We start from the raw sequence: 19,871 nt of genomic DNA on the forward strand, positions 1-19,871 counted from the left end.
GTGTCCGGAAACCTTTTTTAGCTAGGAAGGTACGTGGCTGGCATCTGCTCTGGAGTTCTGGTTTCAGAATGGCTTTCTCCCAGGACGTTCCTCTCTGGGCTTCAGCTCCTCTCCAAAATGTCACTCTCAGTTGCTCTAGGGGCATTTGTCCTCTCTTAGCTTCTCCGCAGCAAGAGTCTACTTTCAGTGGCCTTCTTCAGACTGTCTCTCATCTGCAGCTCCTCTCTCAGCTCCTGTGCCTTCTTCCAAGTGTCTCTCTTGGCTGTAGGAAGCTCACTCCTTCTGTCTGAGCTTATATAGTGCCCTAGTAAACTAATCAAGGCCCACGCTGAATGGGTGGGGCCACACCTCTATGGAAATTATCCAGTGAAAGATTTCGCCCACAGTTGAGTGATCACATCTCCACGGAAACATCCAATCAGAAGTCTCCAACCCAATCAACACCAATATGTTTCCTGCCCACAAAAGACTACTTCAGAGATAATGGCATTTTGGAGAACATAAAACATCCAAATCATCACAGATACTGAAGTTTTATTTTTTACAGTAGACTTGTAATTGGGAAAGTCATATTGGAAAGAACGCTGTAATAAATGGTCACACGATTGTGGAGGAGAAAAGAATTTATTCACGATCTTGCAAGAACAGGTGCACCATCAAAGAAACATGGCAGGTGCACCGAACAATAGAACACAGCAAAATTTATATCCTAGGCCTAACATGCAAGTCCCTCCCGTTTCCCCATTGGCTGGATACTCCAGAGGGTACAGGCTATCCGAGAGCGCTAACGAGCCTGCCTTTCGGAGCGCCCCCTCTGGGTTTATGTCCGGGCCCCCCTCCTTCCCTTTAACTGTGGAGCCAGTTTGAGCTAGTCTTGTCTAGTTTTCATTTTCCCTACACCATGTTGCCTTTATGTGAAAGCTAAACTTAACCCTTTCTTACAGTCAGTCTCCTATTTATCTGTTTAAAAATTGTTTTAGGTATTCTAGCTCCTTTGCATTTCCACATGAACTTCAGAATCAGCTTCTCAGTTTCTACAAAGAAAAAAAAAAACAGAAAAGAAAAAAAAACACTTGCTGGGATTTTGATTGGGAATGCATTGAGTCTTGATCAATTTGGGGAGAATTGACATGTTATCAGTATTGGGTCTTCTTGTCCATAAACATGTTGCATATCTCTTCATTTATAGAGATTTTCTTTAATTTCTCTCAGCATTGCTTTAAGAGTTTTTCAGTGTAAGGGTATTATATATGGTTTGTTAAATTTATTCCTAAACATTTCATATTTTTTTATTCTACTATTTTAAATTTCACTTTCTAGTTGTTTGTTGTCAGTGTATAGAAATCCAATTCCTTATTTGTATATTTATCTTATCTTTTCAGACCTTGCTATAAATTTACTAGTTCTGATGGCATTTTTGTAGATTCCTTAAGATTTTCTACGTACAAGACTATGTTGTCTATGAATAAAGATAGGTTTACTTCTTTCCCTCTAATCTGTATGCTCTTTATTTTAAAAAAAGCTATTATTATTTTTTGCTTTATTGTACTGGTTAGGATCATCTGTAGAATATTGAATAGAAGTGGTGAAAACAGATACTTTTGCCTTGTGTTAGGGAAAAAAGCATTCAGTCCTTTGTTATTAAAATGAAAGCTGACAGTTTTCAGAGACACCCTTTATTAGGTGAAAGAAGTTCCCTTCTGTTCTTAGTTTGCTGAGGATTTTTTTTTTTTCATGAGTAGATGTTGAATTTTGTCAAATGCGCTTTCTGTATCTTAAGATACAGATAGGTGTTTTCCTTCTTTAGTCTGGTGAGTTGGTGAATTACATTAATTGATTTTTTTTCCTACAGTTTTATAGAGTTATAGTCACATACCATACATTTATCTACAATACAGTCAGTCGTTCATGGTATCATCATAAAGTTGTACATTTATCAACCACAATCAGCACTTGAACATATTGATTACTAAAAGAAAAAGTTGTTTTTTTTTTTAGCAGATAATAAAAAAGATGATAAAAAGAAAAATAACATCTCATACAATACAATAGTAAGGACAGAAAACAACACCATTACCAAGAATCCCATATCCCTCCTCTATATTCCCCTCTCATACACACTTAGCATTGGTATATTGCCTTTGTTACATTTAATGGAAACATATTGCAATGTTACTGTTGACCATGGACTCCAGTTTGGTTTGATTATGTTTTTTCCCAAATATCATCCCTTTTTCAACACTCGGCATGGTTGATATTCATTTGCTCTCCCACATGCAAAAACATTTTTATATTTGGACATTTAGTAACAGTCATTGACCACTCCAGTTTTTGCCAAGTTCTACAGTCCCAGTGTTTATCATCTATCTTTACCTCTGGTGTCATACTGTTAGAAACAAGCATTACATCTTAAAAACGCTCACTCGGTTGTGGAAGAGAAAAGAATTTATTCACGATCTTGCAAGAACGATGCACAGCCAGACATGGCGGGCGCGCTGAACAGTAGAACACAGTGAAAATTTATATTCCAGGCCTAATGCAAGTCCCTCCCCTGTTTCTCCATTGGCTGGATACTGCAGAGGATACAGTCTGTCCAAGAGAGCTTAACTAGCCCATCTTTGAGATTTTGAATTGTACAGCCTATCCGAGAGAGTTCATTCAGTTTAAATTTCCTGCTGGGAGTTCCTGCCTCTGATATTACCCCATATCTCTTTACATTCCAGTAACCATGGTTACTTTTCCATATAAGGAGCTGGCGCAGATTCTCTCTCTGTTCCCTTTACCATAGAGCCTTACAGTTCTGCCACCATTTTCCCTATTCCATGCTGTCTCAATGTGAAAGCTAAACTTAACCCTTTCTTACAATACATTCTCCCATCCCACCTCTTTCAGCTTTACTCACAGACATCTTTGTTCGGTGTACTTACAGTACTGTGCTACCGTCATAAAGTATTATGCTATATATTTCTGGATCTATACAATCAATCCTGCTAAACATTCTGTAGTCCTTCAGCATCAAATGCCTGATCTTTACCCTCTTTCTATCTCCTGGTAGCCTGTGTTGTCCTCTTTTAACTCTCAAAGTTTGTTCATTAATGTTTGTTCATTTAGTGAGCCCATACAGCATCTGTCCTTTTGTTTCTGACTAACTTCACTCAACATTCAGTCCTCAAGGTTCATTCACATTAATAACGTGTTCTGTCTTCCAGCTGTATAATATTCCATCGTGTGTATATATCACAGTTTGTTTATCCACTCGTCTGTTGATGGACATGTGGGCTGTTTCCATTTATTGGCAATTGTGAATGATGCTGCAATAAACATCGGTTTACAAATGTCCATTTGTGTCTTAAGTTTCAGTTCCTCTGAGTATATACCTAGATATACCTAGCAGTGATATAGCTGGGTCATATGGCAAATCTATACTTAGCTTCCTGAGGAACCTCCACACTGTCTTCAGGGTGGTTGCAGCATTCTACATTCCCACCAGCAATGAATAAGTGTGCCTCTTTCTCCACATCCTCTCCAGCACTTGTCATTTTCTGTTTTTTGGATAATGACCATTCTGGTAGGTATGAGATGATAACTCATTGTGGTTTTGATTTGCATTTGCCTCCTAGCCAGTGAAGTTGAGTATTTTTTCCATATGTTTTTGAGCAATTTTTTTTGTATTTTCTCTTCAGAAAAGTGTCTGTCCATGTCTTTTGCCCATTTTTTAATTGGGTTGTCTTTCTGTTGTTGAGTTCTAGGATTGCTTTATATATTTGGGATATTAAACCCTTATCTGGTATGTGGTTTCCAATATCATCTCCCATTGTGTAGGTTGCCTTTTTACTTTTCTGACAAAGTCCTTTGATGTACAAAAGTGTTTGATTTTGAGGAGATCCCATTTGTCTATTTGTTCTTTGGTTACTCATGCCTTGGGAGTGAGGTCTAGGAAACCACCTCCTATCACAAGATCTTTAAGATATTGCTCTACATCTTCTTCTAAGTGCCTTATGGTCTTGGTGCTAATGTTTAGATCTTTGATCCATTTCAAGTTACTTTTTGTATAAGGTGTTACATAGGTGTCCTCTTTCATTCTTTTGGAAATGTATATCCAGTTCTCCGAACACCATTTATGAAGAGCTGCTCTGTCCCAGTTGGTTTGACTTGACTGCCTTATCAAAGATCTATTGTCCGTAGATGCGAGAGTTTACTTCTGAACACTCAATTCAATTCCATTGGTCGATATATCTGTCCTATACCATGGTGTTTTGAGCACTGTAGCTTTATAATATGTTTCAAAGTCAGGTAGTGTGAGACCTTCCACTTTGTTCCTCTTCCTCAAGATATTTTTGGCTATTCGGGGCCCCTCTTCCAAATAAATTTGGTTATTGGTTTTTCTATTTCTGTAAAATAAGTTGTTGGAATTTTAATTAGTATTGCATTGAATCTATAAATCAGTTTAGGTAAAATTGCCATCTTAACTATATTTAACCTTCCAATCCAAGAACATGTTATGTTCTTCCATTTTTTTAGGTCCTGTTCAATTTCTTTTAGCAGTTTCTTATAGTTTTCCGTGTAAAGGTCTTTTGTGTCCTTGGTTAAGTTTACTCCTAAATACTTGGGCTTTTGGTTGCTATTGTAAATGGAATTTTTTCTTGATTTCCTCCTCTTGTTGCACTTTACTTTTATATAAGAACGCTACAGATTTTTGCATGTTGATCTTGTAGCCTGCTACTTTGCTGTATTCACTACTAGCTCTAGTAGCTTTGCTGTAGATTTTTCTGGATTTTCTACATATAGAATCATGTCGTCTGTAAACAGTGAAAGTTTAACTTCTTCCTCTCCTATTTGGATGCCTTTTATTTCTTTTTCTTGCCTAATTGCTCTAGCTAGCACTTCCAGCACAATGTTGAATAACAATGGTGAAAGTGGGCATCCCTGTCTTGTTCCTGATCTTAGAGGCAAAGCTTTCAGTCTCTCCCCATTGAGTATGATGTTAGCTGTGGGTTTTTCATATATTGCCTTTATCATATTGAAAAAGTTCTCTTCTATTCTTATCCTTTGAAGTGTTTTCATCAGGAAAGGATGTTGAATTTTGTCAAATGCCTTTTCTGCATCGATCGAAATGATCATGTGGTTCTTCTGCTTTGATTTATTGTTGTGGTGTATTACATTTGATTTTCTTGTCTTCATCTAACCTTGCATACCTGGAATTAATCCCACCTAGTCATGGTGTATAATTCTTTTCATGTGCTGCTGGATTCAATTTGCAAGTATTTTGTTGAGGATTTTTGCATCTATAGTCATTAAAGAGATTGTTGTATAATTTTCTTTTTTTGTAGTATCTTTGTCTGATTTTGGTATTAGGGTGATGTTGGCTTCATAGAATAAATTAGGTAGCTTTCCATCTTCTTCAATTTTTTTTGAAGATTTTGAGCAGGATTGGAAATTTTGTCAGTGTCAGAATAGAGCATTTAAAGATGTACTTTGGGCTATTGTCTGATAATTACTCTCCAACAGCTTCAATTCTGCCCCTTCCAGGGGCTATTGAAATGCAAAACGATAAGGAGTCAGTGAGAAGGGAGAAGGGAAAAAATGTAGGGGGAAGGGGGAAAAAAAAGGCTTTTTTGACACTTGGGACTGAGTGCCCACTTTTATGTTGCCCCGCCCCCCCTTCTTGGCGCCCAGCCCTTCTTTAGCACCCCCAACTCCAAAAATTAGTTAATTAATTTGTTAATTAAGTCTGCAGTTGAGGCTGGGTTGAGCCCCGCTTCTTGTCCTCAGCAGATTGTTGTTTTTTGTTCTTGTTTTCTTTCCCTTTCAGGGAGCCAGCAGCAAGACTGTCCATGGGGTCTGGGTGGGGAGGGGCGCTGCGATCTCAGCTTTTCCTCCAATTCCAAACTTGTGTCTGATGTGTGACTGGTTACTGGAGACCCTGGAAACACTGTTGCATATAGTTCTTGGCTAATTACCAGCTGCTCTAGAGGAGAGATGAAATTCTGTGCCTCACCACTCCACCATCTTGCCCCACTTTACATTAATTGATTTTTGAATGTTGAACCAGCTTTTCATTCCCAGGATAAATAGCATTTATTATTCTTTTTATCTATTACTGGAGTTTATTTGCTAATATATATATTTTTTATTTGCTGGTATCTTGTGATGAGTTTTGTGTCAGTGCTCCTGAGGGATATACTGTTCTGCAGTTTTCTTTTCGTGTAATTTGCTTATTTTTTCCTTGTTTTGTTATCTGGGTAATGCTGGTCTCAAAAAATGAGTTAGGATGTTTTCCCTTCTTCTCCTATTTTGTGAAAGAGTTTGTATATGATTGATATTTTTTCCTCCTTAAATGTTCGGGGGAATTCACCGATCAAGCCATCTGTGCCCACAGTTTTTTTGTGTGTGTGAAATTAATTCTGAATTTAATTTCTTTAGTAAACAGATAAGTTATTTAGATTTTCTGTTTACTTTGTGTTGTTTCTGGTAATTTGTGACTTTTGAAGAATTTGTTAATTGTATTTAAGTTGTTGAATTTGTTGGCACAAAGTTCATAGTATTTATTTTCCTTTTAATATATATAGGATTTGTAGTGATGTCCCCTCTTTGTTTCCTGATATTGGTAGTTTCTGTCTTTTTTCTTTCTTTGATCCTTTTGGCTTATCAATTTTATTAATCTTACCAAAAACTTCTTTTGGTTTTTATTATTGATTTTCCCCTACTGTTCTCTACTTAATTTCTGTTCTTTCTTTTATTTATTTTTCTTTGTACTTATTTTGGATTTAAGGAACTTTTCTAAAGTTTCTAAAAGTTTTCTAAAGCACTGCTTTAGCTCCGCCTTAATTTTTTTTAATTGAGATTGTTCACATACAATACGATTATCCAAAGATCCAAAGTGTACAATCATTTGCCCCTCTGATACCATCATACAGCTGTGCATCCATTACCACAATTAATTTTTTTTCAATTTTTAGAACATTTTTATTACTCCAGAAAAGAAATAAAGACAAAAAAGGAAACTCAAATCCCCCCATACCCCTAACTACCCCCCTTCCATTGTTGACTTATAGTATTAGTGTAGTACATTTGTTACTGTTTGATGAAAGGATGTTAAAATACTAGTAACTGTAGTACATAGTTTGGAATAGGTATATTTTTTCCCTATATTTCCCTCTATTATTAATTTCTAGTAATAGTATCATACATTTGTTCTGGTTCATGAAGAGATTTCTGATGTTTGTACAGTTAATCACGGACATTGCCCACCACAAGGTTCATTGTTTTATACATTCCCATCTTTTGACCTCCACCTCTCCTTCTGGTGACATACATGACTCTGAGCTTTCACACACCATTCAGCACTGTTAGTTATTCTCACAACATGCTGCCGTCACCTCTGTTCATTTCCAAACATTCAAGTTCAACCTAGTTGAACATTCTGCTCCTAATAAGCAACCATTCCCCTTTCTTTAGCCTCATTCTGTATCCTGGTAACTTATATTTCATGTCTCTGAGTTTACGCATTATAATTAGTTCATATCAGGGAGACTCTGCAATACTTGTCCTTGTGTGTCTGACTTATTTCACTCAATATAATGCCCTCAAGGTTTCTTCATCAACCCATTTTTTTTAACATGGTTTTGTTCACACACCATACTACATTCCATCCTAAGTAAATGTATTCACCGCCATCCCATCACCACTCTCTATATAAGGACATCTCCACTTCTTCCACAAAGCATGAGGAAGAGTCAAAGAAGGCAGAGAGACAAAAGAAAAAGAAAAAAGAAAGAGAGAGAGAAAAAATCATGACAGCTAGGAAGCAACAGAGGAAAGATAGCATTAAACTAAAGTAGAATAAAGACTCAGACAACATTACCAATGCCAAGAGTCCCACAGTCCTTTCTTATGTCCCCCTCTTATATGCATTTAGCTTTGGTGTGTTGCCTTTGTTACATTAAGGGAGCATGATACAATATTTCTGCTAATTATAGTCTCTAGTTTGCATTGATTGTATTTTTTCCCCAATACCACCCTATTTTTAACACCTTGCAAGGTTGACATCCATTTGTTTTCCCTCATGTAAAAACATATTTGTACATTTTATCACAACTGTTGAGCACTGTAGGTTTCCCTGAGTTATACAGCCCCAGTCTTTATCTTTCCTCGTTCTTTCTGGTGTCCCACATGCTCCTAACCTTCCTCTTTCAACCATACTCACAGTCATCTTTGTTCAGTGTACTTACATTGCTGTGCTACCATCACCCAAAATTGTGTCCCAGACCTCTCACTCCTGTGTTTTCCTATCTGTCTGTAGTGCTCCCTTTAGTTATTCCTGTAGAGCAGGTGTCTTGTTCACAAACTCTGTCATTGTCTGTTTGTCAGAGAATATTTTAAAGTGTCCCTCATATTTGAAGGACAGTTTTGCCGGATATAGGATTCTTGGTTGGCGGTTTTTCTCTAGCAGTATCTTAAATATATCACACCACTTCCTTCTTACCTCCATGGTTTCTACTGAGAAATCTGTGCATAGTCTTATCAAGCTTCCTTTGTATGTGATGGATCGCTTTTCTCTTGATGCTTTCAGGATTCTCTCTTTATCTTTGATGTTTGATAATCTATTCAAGTGTCTTGGCGTAGCCTATTCAGATCTATTCTCTTTGGGGTACATTGGGCTTCTTGGATCTGTAATTTTATGTCTTTCAAATGAGATGGGAAGTTTTCATTGATTATTTTCTCTATTATTGCTTCTACCCCTTTTCCCTTCTCCTTCTGCGACACCCATGACATGTACATTCTTACACTTCATGTTGTCATTCAGTTCTCTGAGCTGTTGCTTGTATTTTTCCATTCTTTTTCCTATGTGTTCTTTTTTGTGTAGGATTTCAGGTGTCTTGTTCTCCAGTTCCTGAGTGTTTCCTTCTGCCTCTTGAGATGTGCTGTTGTATGTCTCCATTGTGTCTTTTATCTCTTGTGTTGTGCCTTTCATTTCCATAGATTCTGCCAGTTGTTTTTTGTGAACTTGTGGGTTCTGCCTTATGTACGCCTGGTATTTTCTTAATAGCCTTCATCTCTTTTGCCATATCTTCTGTAAACTTTTTGAATTGATTTGACATTAATTGTTTCAGTTCTTGTATCAGTTGAAGTGTCGGTTTTTTCCTCTGACTGGGCCATAATTCATTTTTCTTAGTGTAGATTGTAGTTTTCTGTTGTCAGGTTTTCCCAGACCAGAACGGGCTCAGGTCTTGGAAGGAGGCAATAGTATTCTTTTCCCTGAGGTTGTCTGAGAAGATGGATGCACCCTGTGAGGCCTCAGGTCACTGTGCTTTTCCACCCAGCAGGTGGTGCCTGTCAGCCTGTAACTCCAGATTGGAGTAAGGAGGTGTGGCCCGTGGCTGTTTTCCCCCAGGCTCTGGGGTCTGGTTCTGAATGGAAGGCAGGTAGTAGAGCTGGGCACCACCTTCTTCCTCTTAGGGAAGATACACCCCCTAGGGAGTTTTCATCTGCATTTAAATAGGTTCTTTGTCTCTCTGACTCTGCTATCTCCACCCTTGTCTCGGTTAGAGGGCTGCAAACTGAGAATGGCTGAGGCTTTCTCCACTGAGCCGCTTAGGTTCAGAGAGAGGAAAAGGGACAGGAAACCCCCTTTCAGGACCAGTCCATGGTCCCCAGTTTCACCCGCCTGCTAGAGACAGCACCCGGTCCTCTGGGCTCTCCCTCCCGGCACAGAGATGTCCTCCAGCTCTCCAATGTCAGTTGTCACCAAAGACCTCTGTCTGCTTGTTGGGGATTCGTAGCGTCTGTTGAGCAGTCCACATTTGTTAATTAAAACCCCAGTTGGAGCTCAGCTGAGCTATATTCGCTTGCTGGGAGAGTGCTGCTCTCTAGCATAGCGAGGCTTCGCAGTTTAGGCTGCCGTGGGGGTGGGGGCTCCCAGCTCGGATCCTCAGTTTCTTCTCACAGATTCCACGCTGCGATCTTGGGCATTCCTTCCAATCCAGGTTGGTGTACGATGTGTGGACAGTCACGGTTGTCCCCTAGCAGTTATTCCAGATCATTTACTGGTTGTTCCTGCTTGTTTATTAGTTGCTCTGGGGGATCTAACTAACTTCTACTCCCCTCTATGCCACCATCTTCCGTCTTCTACCTTAAATTTTTACATGTTGTGTTTTGCCATCATTCTCTTTAAATATTTTTAGTTCACTTCTGGATTCTTGATTGATCAATGGATTATCCAGAGTTTTTTGTTCAACTTCCAAATATTTGGGAGGGAATTCTAGGTATCTTTTTGTTTTGGATTTCTAATTTATTTCTGTTATGGTCAGAGAACATACTGGGCATGATTTTGTTCTTTCTGACTTCATGGAGACTTGTCTTATCACCCAGCACACACTCTATCTTGCAGAATGTTTTAGGTGTACTTGAAAAGAATTTGCATTCTGCTTTGTTGGGGTGGAGTGCTTTGTAAGTGTCAGTTTAGGCAGGCTGGTAGTGTTTGTATTTTCTGAAGTCTTACTGATTTACTGTCTTCTGGTCCTATCAGTTAGTTATTCTGAGAGGACAGTTGGAATTTCTACTTTTGTTTCTTTCACGCTTCAGTTTCGTCAGTTTTTTTTTTTTTTTTTTTGCATCATGTTTTCAAAGTCCGTTATTAGGTTCATTCACTTTTAGAATTGTTATGTCTTCTTGACGAATTGACTCTTTTATCATAATGAAATGTCTCTTTAGCACTGGGGATGACCCTTGTCCTAAGAGTCTGCTTTGTCTGGTGTTACCAATAGTGACCCTGTTTTATGAATAGTGTTTCCATAGGATACCTTTTCCCTTCCTTTCACTTACACTTCTCGTTGTCTTTATAAAGTATGTCTCTTGTGGGCACCATATAAGTATAGTTTGTTCTTTTGAGTGGAAACAGAGAAGGCAGCTGGTTCACCTGGCAGTTCAGACACCTGCACAAGTGCTTCTCATGGAGATAACCGTGCACATGGAGGTGCTTCGTGCCTCCTTCCCGTTTCATCACGTGGAATGTGGAAAGGACCTGCACTGAGTGGTAGGGATTTAGTAACACTGATGTAACTGCGGCTTCATCACGGCCTTGCATGGCTGAGACGGGCTCTTCCCGTCTGCCTGTGGCGCCTGCGTGCCGAGGGGCATGGGGCCGCGGGATATCGGGCCGGTGTCCTGATTGGAGCCGAGGCCCCGGCAGGTAGCACTGCGGATGTGCCCGCAGTGGCCCACTGCTGTTCAGGGAGTGGGTTTGGCCTGGCGCTGTCCTGGCTTCCCACACCTCGAGAACCGCATGGGAAGATCCGTGTTCTTCACGGAGGAAGAACATCCTTCACTGTGCATTGTGCTGGCCGTGGGTTTTCTCGGCGTCTGCTTCGTTGGAGAAGCCTTTTCTTTGGGATTGCTCTTCCGAGCTGTCATGGCTGGATTCAGGCTCCAGGGTGCATTCTCCTTCAGCCCGTGAAGGGCGTGCTTCCGTTGCATTTTGGCTTTCACCCTTGCAGCAGACGTGTAGCCTGGTGTATCTCTGTGTCGTTTTCCCGGGATCACATAAACAGTGATGTGCCGGCCTGTGGTTTTCTCTGTGTTTATCCTTCTTGGGGTTCATTGGGCATCTTGGATCTGTGGGTTTATAGTTTTCATCAGATTTCACAAATTTTGGATCCCTGTTTCCTCAGTTTTTCCTGCCTCTTCCTCGCCTTTCCTTCGGGCACTGCAACTGCACTTACGATACTTGCTGTTGTTTTACAGGTCACTGAGGTCCAGTTCATTTTTCTTTCAAGTCTTTTTAGTGTCTCTGTTTCAATTTGGATGGCTTCTTATCTGTTTTGTGTCATCTCCTGTTAATCTATTCCAGTGAGGTTTTTTTTCTGACATTGTTTTTAGCTCCAAATGAGCCATTTGCTTCTTTTTAAAAATTTAAATTCTTGAGCAAATTTATACAATCTATAATAGCTATTTTAAAGTCTTTGCTATTTCTGTGAACTTTCATTACTGAATTTGTTTTTATTGGCTGATAGTCCTACATGTACGTCACAGTTTGCTTTTTCTTTGAAGCATGTTTAGTAAGTTTTTAAAAACTGGATGCTGGACATAGTGATTTTATGGTTTTGAGTGTTTACATTTCATTTTCCTTCCCGGAATGTTTATGGTGGTTTTAACAGGCAGTTAAGTTGCTTGCGGATCGGGCTGCTCCTTTTGAGGTTTGTTTTTTCAGCGTTGTTAGGGCCAAGCCACAGTGCCCTTTTTCCAGCTTCTTCCACCTGCCCCGGAGGTGCGTTTCTCCAGCCGCGAGTGTTGAGCAGGGCCCGTCTCGGCTCCGCACGCCTCTCGGCCCGCGCGGGCTCTGGCCGTCGTCTTCCCAGGTCCTGTGGTCCCGCCTTCTCCGTGGGCAGGTTGGTGTCACCCAGAGTCTGCATATGGTTCCCTCCACTCTGCCACTTCGCCCACCAGCTTCCCGTGGTTTCTTGAATTTGGGTCTCCGTTTCCTCAGATGGGCAAGGTCGCCGCGCTTAGTTTGGGCTTCCCCTCCAAGCGCCCACAGGCTGCTCTCAGGGAGAGAGTCCCAAAACCACACACACTTTCCTCCCGTTGGGGTCTCAGTCCTGCCCTGCCCTTGTCACGACGTCCGAGAACAGTCGTGCTCTCTGTTCTGCCCGCTGGGGAGCTGCGTGCCTGGCGGAGCGCGTCTGCCCGCGGCTGCGCTGGGCGTTTGGCTCCTTTCCTTCACCACCCACACGTGTCCACGTGCAGTGTCTGATAATTTCTTCACCCCTTTTTGGTTCCTTTTCTGATTAATTCATTTATCCATATGCTGGCCACCCAGATGAATCCTCTGATTTTTCTTCTCTTTTCTTTCCTCTTTTCCATCTCCTTGTCTTTTTGTTCTGTTTGCAAGGAGATTTCTTCAACTTTGTCATTCAGCATGTTTATGGAGTTAAAAGATTCCTGCTATCATATGATTTGTTTCCAGGAGCTGTCTTTCTGTTTGCTGTCCATTTTTTACATCATCCTGTTCTTTTTTCTGTGGATGCCTTATCTGATCTCCCTGTGAAAATTAAGATTTGTTTCTCCAACGTTCTCTCTTGCCTGCTGTCGTGGCCTCTATTTGTTTGATTTTCTCTTAGATAGGTGGCTTTTCTCAAATGTCTGGGGCCTTTTGCTGGCCGTTCCCACTGCGGTGCAGGGTGTCTTGAGGCTCCCTGCCCGCCTGCCATGGCTGGGCGATGCTTGGCGGAGGGTGGGCTGGGCCGGGGGCTGGCGCTCACAAGGGTGGAGGGCCGAGGCAGTGTCAGTGGACGCCTGTCCCTAGGGAGAAGAGAGCCCCTGGTGTCTTGCCCAGCTCTCAGCACTCTTGGAGTGCTGTGGGGTGGGGCTGGGGGCTTGGTTCGGCCACTCTGTGGAGCCTGTGCTCTCACTGGGGTCCATTCCCTGTGTGTCATCTCACTCGCTTCCTCCTCCATGCGCAGCGCATCTGGTTAAAAGAAAACATGCATTGTCTGAAGCTTGGGGGGCTTCATGGGATGGGCATGGGTGGGCTGGCACTTTTTGCATCAATTTTGTTTTTCTAATTTTGTGCCAACTTGCTGATGTGTCGCCCCCGCCACTGCTCTCCGAGGTCCTGGCTTCTCCCCACACACTCAGGTTTCCCACGCTCTGCCCGCCCTGCCCTCCCAGCCCCCTCGGCCCTGCAGCCGCCCGTGTCTGCCGGGAGAGCCGCCTTTGCCCTGTGCACTGCTGGCTTTTACATTTTCTTTTCTGCATGGCTTTGACAGGGATCAGAGATAAAGGAAAATGCTTAATTTGCCATGTTTAGTCCCCTTGATTTCTTTTGATAAGTTATCATTAAATTTTCATTTAAAAATTTCATTTCATCAGAGACCTAAAATTTATTTATATTTTAATTAGAGGGATATACTTTTACATGATATTTTAAAAATGTTTTCTACTTTCTTCTGAAAATATGGTTTTTTGCTTTGTGTTGTATTCATGTACTTTCTTTCCTTTTTTTTGAGATTTTCCAAAGGGCTGTCTGTTTTAATCATGTTTACAAATCTTGGTTTTGTATTCATTTGTCCTTTTTACTGTTTACTGATATACTAATTATTGCATTTATCTACAATGAGTCTTCCTTTATCTTTTCTTAGTTTTAAAAATAATTTTTCTACCTTTTTCATTTGCATGATGTGTTCACTCACGTCCATTCTTGTTCACTTCTCTGCCTTTCCATCAGGTCACTGCTTTTTCTCCGTGTTATTAGTTTATAATTGTAATTTTGTTTTCTTTTTGACTTGATTACAGGAGACATTAATGATTACCTTAATTCCTAGGAGGTATTATTTTTAAGGGGTGTATGTTAGACTTTCATAAATTAATTTTTATGTAATGTTCCTCCTGTGTGGTCAGAGAACGTGGCCTGTTGGGGAGCAGGCTGTTTGGCTTTTTGGTGAGCGCTCAGCCTGCCGCTGGCGTTGGGCGACTGTGCTGCTTGTGCACACCAGAGGTTGACATGATTTACTGGTCGTGTTGTGAAGGGACGGGGCCACCCTGGCATCTAGGAGGCACGGGTCGTTTCCTGGCAGTAGCAGATCCACCTTGTTAGCCGGCTCTCCTCGGGGCCACGTGGACGCGTGCTTCTGTGTAAATCGGCCTGACACACACCTGTGCTCAAGAGTCAGCGTTCAGTGGGTGGGATGGGGCCCCTGGGGGGCGAAGTAAGCACGTCCATACCTGTGTTTGAAAGCAATGCCTTTTTTAATGCATTTTTTTCTACTTTAGGTAAATCTTAAAATGAGAGATATAACAGAGAAAGAAGTTAAATTAAAACAGCAGTTATTGGAAAGTCCAGCTCACCAAAAGGTAAAGGGTGAATTTAATTTCTCTGTAATGCATTAAGATTTTCAAGAACTGTGTCAGTCGCCACTACCCGCTCATTCTTTACTTCCACTCCCAAACGAGGTGTGTCTCGGACCCCCGGGACAGGCTGCTCTGCGAGATGGCGGGGGGTGGGGCGGGAGGGCAGCCCGTGCCCCCTTCTTCCCTGGAGGGGTTTTGTGCATTACTGTGGAGGTGGGGGTTGGTGGGGAGGGCTGGGGTCCCGAGAGTAAGGGGCGAGAGGTGGTTCCTGGGAGTTACCCCTCGAGTCAGCAGGTGAGGAGAAAACGGCCTGCCGTCCAAGGCCCCTGGGTCCTTCAGCTGCCTGTGAGGTGCCTTGAGCCTGGTGGGGCACCTGTGGAGCCTGCGCGGTGCTCCGTGAATGGAGGCCACGGCCTGGGGAGCGGCACAGTGGGGCGGCGTGCGCCCCATTCTCGCCCTTTCCTGTCCTCGCCACCGTTTCCTCTGTCGCCAAGTGCGTGCGTGGTCTAGTCCAATAGGTGAGGGGTGTGCAGGGCAGCTCGGGCATGTGTGCGGCCCCTGGGGGAGCTAGGCCTGCGCACAACCCTTTGCACCCCCTCCTGCGGCTCTGGAGAGGCCGTCGGGCACCGCACCCCGTGCCACACTCCGCCCTGTGCCCCGACCTGCAGCGCCACGCTGCTCTCCTCCCCGTTCTCAGGTCAACAAAGAAGAAGCACTAAGCGCCCTCCCCAAATCGGAGTTGGCTCTTTTCCTTTTTGGTAACTACCAATGCCACGTGTGCTACAGGGTGACTTGTGACCTTCCACCCTAATCGTCCGACCATGCCCAAGGCCCCACGCGCAGGGTTTAGCGTCGGGGCGAGCTGCCTCTGCGCTGCCCACGCGTCCGTGGCGGCCCTGCTGACCTCCTCTCCTTTCTTCCCTCGCTGCCGCGCAGTCCCCCTCCAAGTGGTACTGGAAGCTGGTGCCTGTAAGTGACCCGCTCGCCTCCAGCCCATCCAGAAAGCCGCCTCCTGCCGGCAGTCACGCGCTCCCATTCAAAACTGCTCGCACTGAAACCGTTGCTTTTGTTGGTGTCCTCCGTGCCATGCTCACACCCTGTCACCGGTGGGCGTCCCGGCTCGGGCAGAAGTCCAAGTAATGTTTTATGGACAACACACACAGTTTGGGTTTGCCCAGTGTCTTGGGTTATTTTGAAGATAGGAAGTTTGAGTTTCTTTCTGAGGGCACTTTTAGTTACTTATTTATGTGGTCGGCGTAAACTTAAATGACAGGATTCATTCTCTCTTCCGGTAGATACCAGAGGGAATGATCAGTGACCTAGTTTCCTGGATTCCTCTTCATAATTTGGTCTTTCCAAAGGTACTTCCGTAACGGGAAGTCCCCTGTACCTGGCGTGGATTGTCACCAAGACGACAGGCCCCATGAAAGGATGCTTGTGGCCGCGGAGAGGCCCTGCTCTCTCTCTCTCTGTCGCGTGACCTGCCGCCTGCGTGGGCACCCTGGGCTGGGGGGCTTCAGCCGCTCCCACCATGGGCTGCGCAGAAGGGGAGTGGGCCTCCTGCTCCCAGGGAGCATCTAAGTGAGGCCCGGGTAAGGGGTTTCTGGAACCCAAGCTAATGTTAAGCATGATTTTTCACATAAAAAAAAAGTTGAAGTGAAGTGATTTGGTTCTACAATTCTGGCTGTTCTCCACGTGGTCACCCACTCTGGAAGCAGAGCGACTTGTCTCACGGGTTCTACGGAAAAATCCTTGGCTTTCCAAATAGTGGATTTTAAAATGAGCTTTTGCAACACAAATCATTTTGCAGACAGTTTTATGTGTACTCTTTTGATTGCCTATTTCCTTTGTGTTAATTATTTGGGCCGGATTTTCCTTAGAATCCTATCAGAAAGGAGGTACCAATGGATATGAGCCGGCAAATGGAATCCCTTTGAGCAGTAATGTGTTCTGCTTCCTCGCTGAAACATGGTTTTGTTTCTCTCTGAAATGTTTTCGTAAGAAAGAAGAGGAAATCATTTTTATGAGTATTTAAATGTCTTTTAACTTCCTGAATCCTAAAAGCCAAAGACCTACATTTTAAAGCAGTTATGTGATTTGGTGAGGATAAAGGCTCATAAAATTCAGCCGACCTAGAGGGGGTGAGAGTTTTATAAAAAGAGAAAAGTGAGCTCAAGAGTGCTGTCCCTTAAGACTTCCTTCATTTAGATGGTTTGTAACTGCCCGACTACAGTGCCCAGGAAGTAGGTTCCGGGGGATAAATATGGAAAGGCCTGTAAAAATTGGCAAGTTTAAAGGTTTTACTTTAAAACTTTGCAGCCTAGAGGTTTTAAGAAAACTGATGTGCAAGGTAATTATGCCAGCTTCAGGACTCTGTGTTCAGAGATTGCCGTGCCTGATTCTGAGCCCGCGCCACCCATCTCTGCTCAGGAGATGTTTGCTTTGCTGCATGCCCCCTGCCTGCCTGTGCCCTCGTGCCCTGCATGCCCGCGCCTGGGGCCCACCTGCTGTCTCAGACTGGACTGCTGGCTCCGAGAAACAAGTTAATGTCTGTGTCGAAACAGATCTTACAGAAAACAAATAGGCCTGAGTCCTCAGGTTAAAAGAATGGGTTAGGAGTGCTTTATGGGGAGCGCCATATTGGTCTGACTTCTGAACTTACTGAGATAATAGCTTTAAATTCCAGATTCTGAGAGGCAATTTTTATTTGAGGTGAACTCTCAGAAATCCTTATTTTTAATGTAGACTGCTGGTTTTCTTACTCTAGACCGTATTTTGTATTTTCCCTATCCAGAGAAAATGTGGCTGGTGGGAAAGTGCATATTTTAAAGCTATAGTGTGGGTGATAACACACACAAGAGGCCGTGGCAGGCTGTTTGGGGGGCCCACACCGACGCCCCTGAGCTGCACGTGTTCACCTGAGGTGACCCTCAGTCAGAGCCAGACTTACGGCCGGTCAGCTGGTAACTGCACACATCGGGTTCCTCTAAATGCAGAAAGAGGAAACCTTGGACAGTTCTTGCTTCACACAGCGCCTTGCCTGGGCCTAGTTCCTTTGCTTAGAGGGGCTGGTTGTTTCTGAAGTGTCTAAATCCATCTCTTCCTAATGCTGTCTGTATCTTGCTAAATGGCAGAGGTTGATGCTGATAAAACTGAGAACAGCGGCAGCCCCCAGGGCTTCGCACGCTTTGGGAAGTTGACCGTTTAACCTGTTTCTCACTGGGTCACAGTGTGTCGGCTCCTGGCAGTCCAGACGTGCGCCTGCCCCCTCCCCCTGTGTGTGCGTGTGTGTGTGCGCGTCCTCCATGGCCACGCTGCCCAGCGTTCCGGGGACGGTGCGGAGGTGGGCCGGCTCCGATGCGGGTAGAGCCTGATCATGGCACCCAGGGCAGCCACGGAGCTGCTGCTGCCAGAGCCAGTTCCCTGGGCCTAGACGTGGGTGTTCCAGGAGCAAGTACAGAATCCAGGCATTGTGAGCTTTTCCTGGACGGTCTCAGCTGTGCTAAGCATGGACCAGTGGGCGCCGCCTGAATTTTTGGCTTCGTGGTGTGCCCATGGCGTGTGTGGTGGCCGAGACGCTTCACACGCATAGACGGCTTTCCTTCTGTCCCTGCAGGTCCGCTACCGGCGAGAGCACCTTCCCAGTAGGCAGCTGCCCCACTTCCCGTTGCTGGAGGACCTGATGCGGGACGGCAGTGACGGCGCCGCCCTCCTGGCCGTGGTCCACTATTACTGCCCGGAGCAAATGAGACTGGACGGTGAGTGGTGAGCACTTCTGGCAAGCAGGCTCCAGAGGCTGAGCAGGGAGGTACAGAGCATGTTGATTAAATACTGGAAAGAAAGGTAACACATTGAACCTCAGTATCGATTGATGTTAGCCTGTGGATTAAAAAGATGGGGGTTGGTGTGCTTATTCGCAGGCCACATTTTACCTGGTGCAGGAATTGTATTTGGAAAGCATTTGGGTAATGTGTTTACATATTGACTTTACATATGTCCCAGAATGGTTAGGATTTCGTAAACCCTAGTACAATCAATTTAAACTATCTGGAACTTAGTTTGGGTTTAGGAAAATTAATGCAAAATACAGTCTGTTTTCAAACCATTTAGGCACAGGTACTGCTGCTTGGTGACCTGGCGAGGACAAGGGGCCCCTCTTGAAGGAGTCACCAGCTGACGCGGGGAGAGGGGCGCTAGGTGGCAGTGTGTGCGGGGGGCATGGGCACGTGGCTCCTGTGGGTTTTGCTGTGTCCTGCTCTGAGGTCGGTGAACATGACGAACAAGGTGGTGTCGCGTCTGAGGCGCTAGTGCCTGACCTCGGGCCCAGGGTTGAGCACCTGTTGTTTGCCGCTCTTGCTCCGAGGACAGAAAAGCTAACAGTCTTCATAGGCCACGCAGTGTTTAAGCCTCATGGCTGAACGTCAGAGAACGTATGGGGAGAGGGGCTTTGCTTTCGAGTAACAAACTCCCTAGCTGGCTCCTCGTTGGGCCAGGGCCTGCTGGTCCTGAGGCTTTGTGCTCATCAGGCCTCGGGAGCCGGAACCGGGACCCCCAGAAGATTACCCCTTTCTGGAAAAGGCTGGAAAAGACCCACCTGTTAGCTCAGAAAGAACTGAGGATGCATGTCAAGTGCCTGTGGCTTTGTGGTGGGGGCAAAGATCTTTCAGGAGAGAAGATGCTCCCAGGCTGGGTTACAGGTGGGGAGGCCGGAATCCATGTCACGGTGTGGCCTGGGAACCCCGGTTGAAAAACTCATCCAGGACCAGTGACGCTGTTGGGTCCTGGCAGGAATGCAGGGAGGAGTGCTGCTGCGAGGAGGAGTGGGCTCTCCGGAAACAAGGAGCCGTGCAAGGAGACAGCCCAGGGCAGGTTGGATACTGAGAAGCTGGTGGGAAGGGACACGGAAAGAGAGCGCAAGATGCTTATAGGGACTGCAGGCATCAGAGAAGAAGTAGGAACCATAAGGAGGCCCATGGGCGGGCGCGATGGATGCTTGCTGGCTGCTCCTGAGCCCGCCGCACCCC

General features: G+C 44.3%; 1 protein-coding gene across 3 annotated transcripts in view; it reads left to right on the forward strand.

Moving 5' to 3' along the window:
- Positions 1-19,871, forward strand: part of CAMSAP1 (calmodulin regulated spectrin associated protein 1) — a 113,850-nt gene that overhangs the window by 57,198 nt on the left and 36,781 nt on the right. For 2 of the 3 annotated variants that reach the window (XM_037796945.1, XM_037796946.1), the window contains exons 5-7: positions 14,770-14,850; positions 15,784-15,816; positions 18,464-18,605. In XM_037796945.1, coding sequence (XP_037652873.1) covers positions 14,770-14,850; positions 15,784-15,816; positions 18,464-18,605 — 256 coding nt within the window. The remainder of the gene's footprint in view (positions 1-14,769; positions 14,851-15,783; positions 15,817-18,463; positions 18,606-19,871) is intronic. The other variant, XM_037796947.1, reaches the window with a different exon arrangement.

This window comes from Choloepus didactylus, chromosome 10, assembly GCF_015220235.1.
Source record: "Choloepus didactylus isolate mChoDid1 chromosome 10, mChoDid1.pri, whole genome shotgun sequence".
Classification (NCBI taxonomy): domain Eukaryota; kingdom Metazoa; phylum Chordata; class Mammalia; order Pilosa; family Megalonychidae; genus Choloepus; species Choloepus didactylus.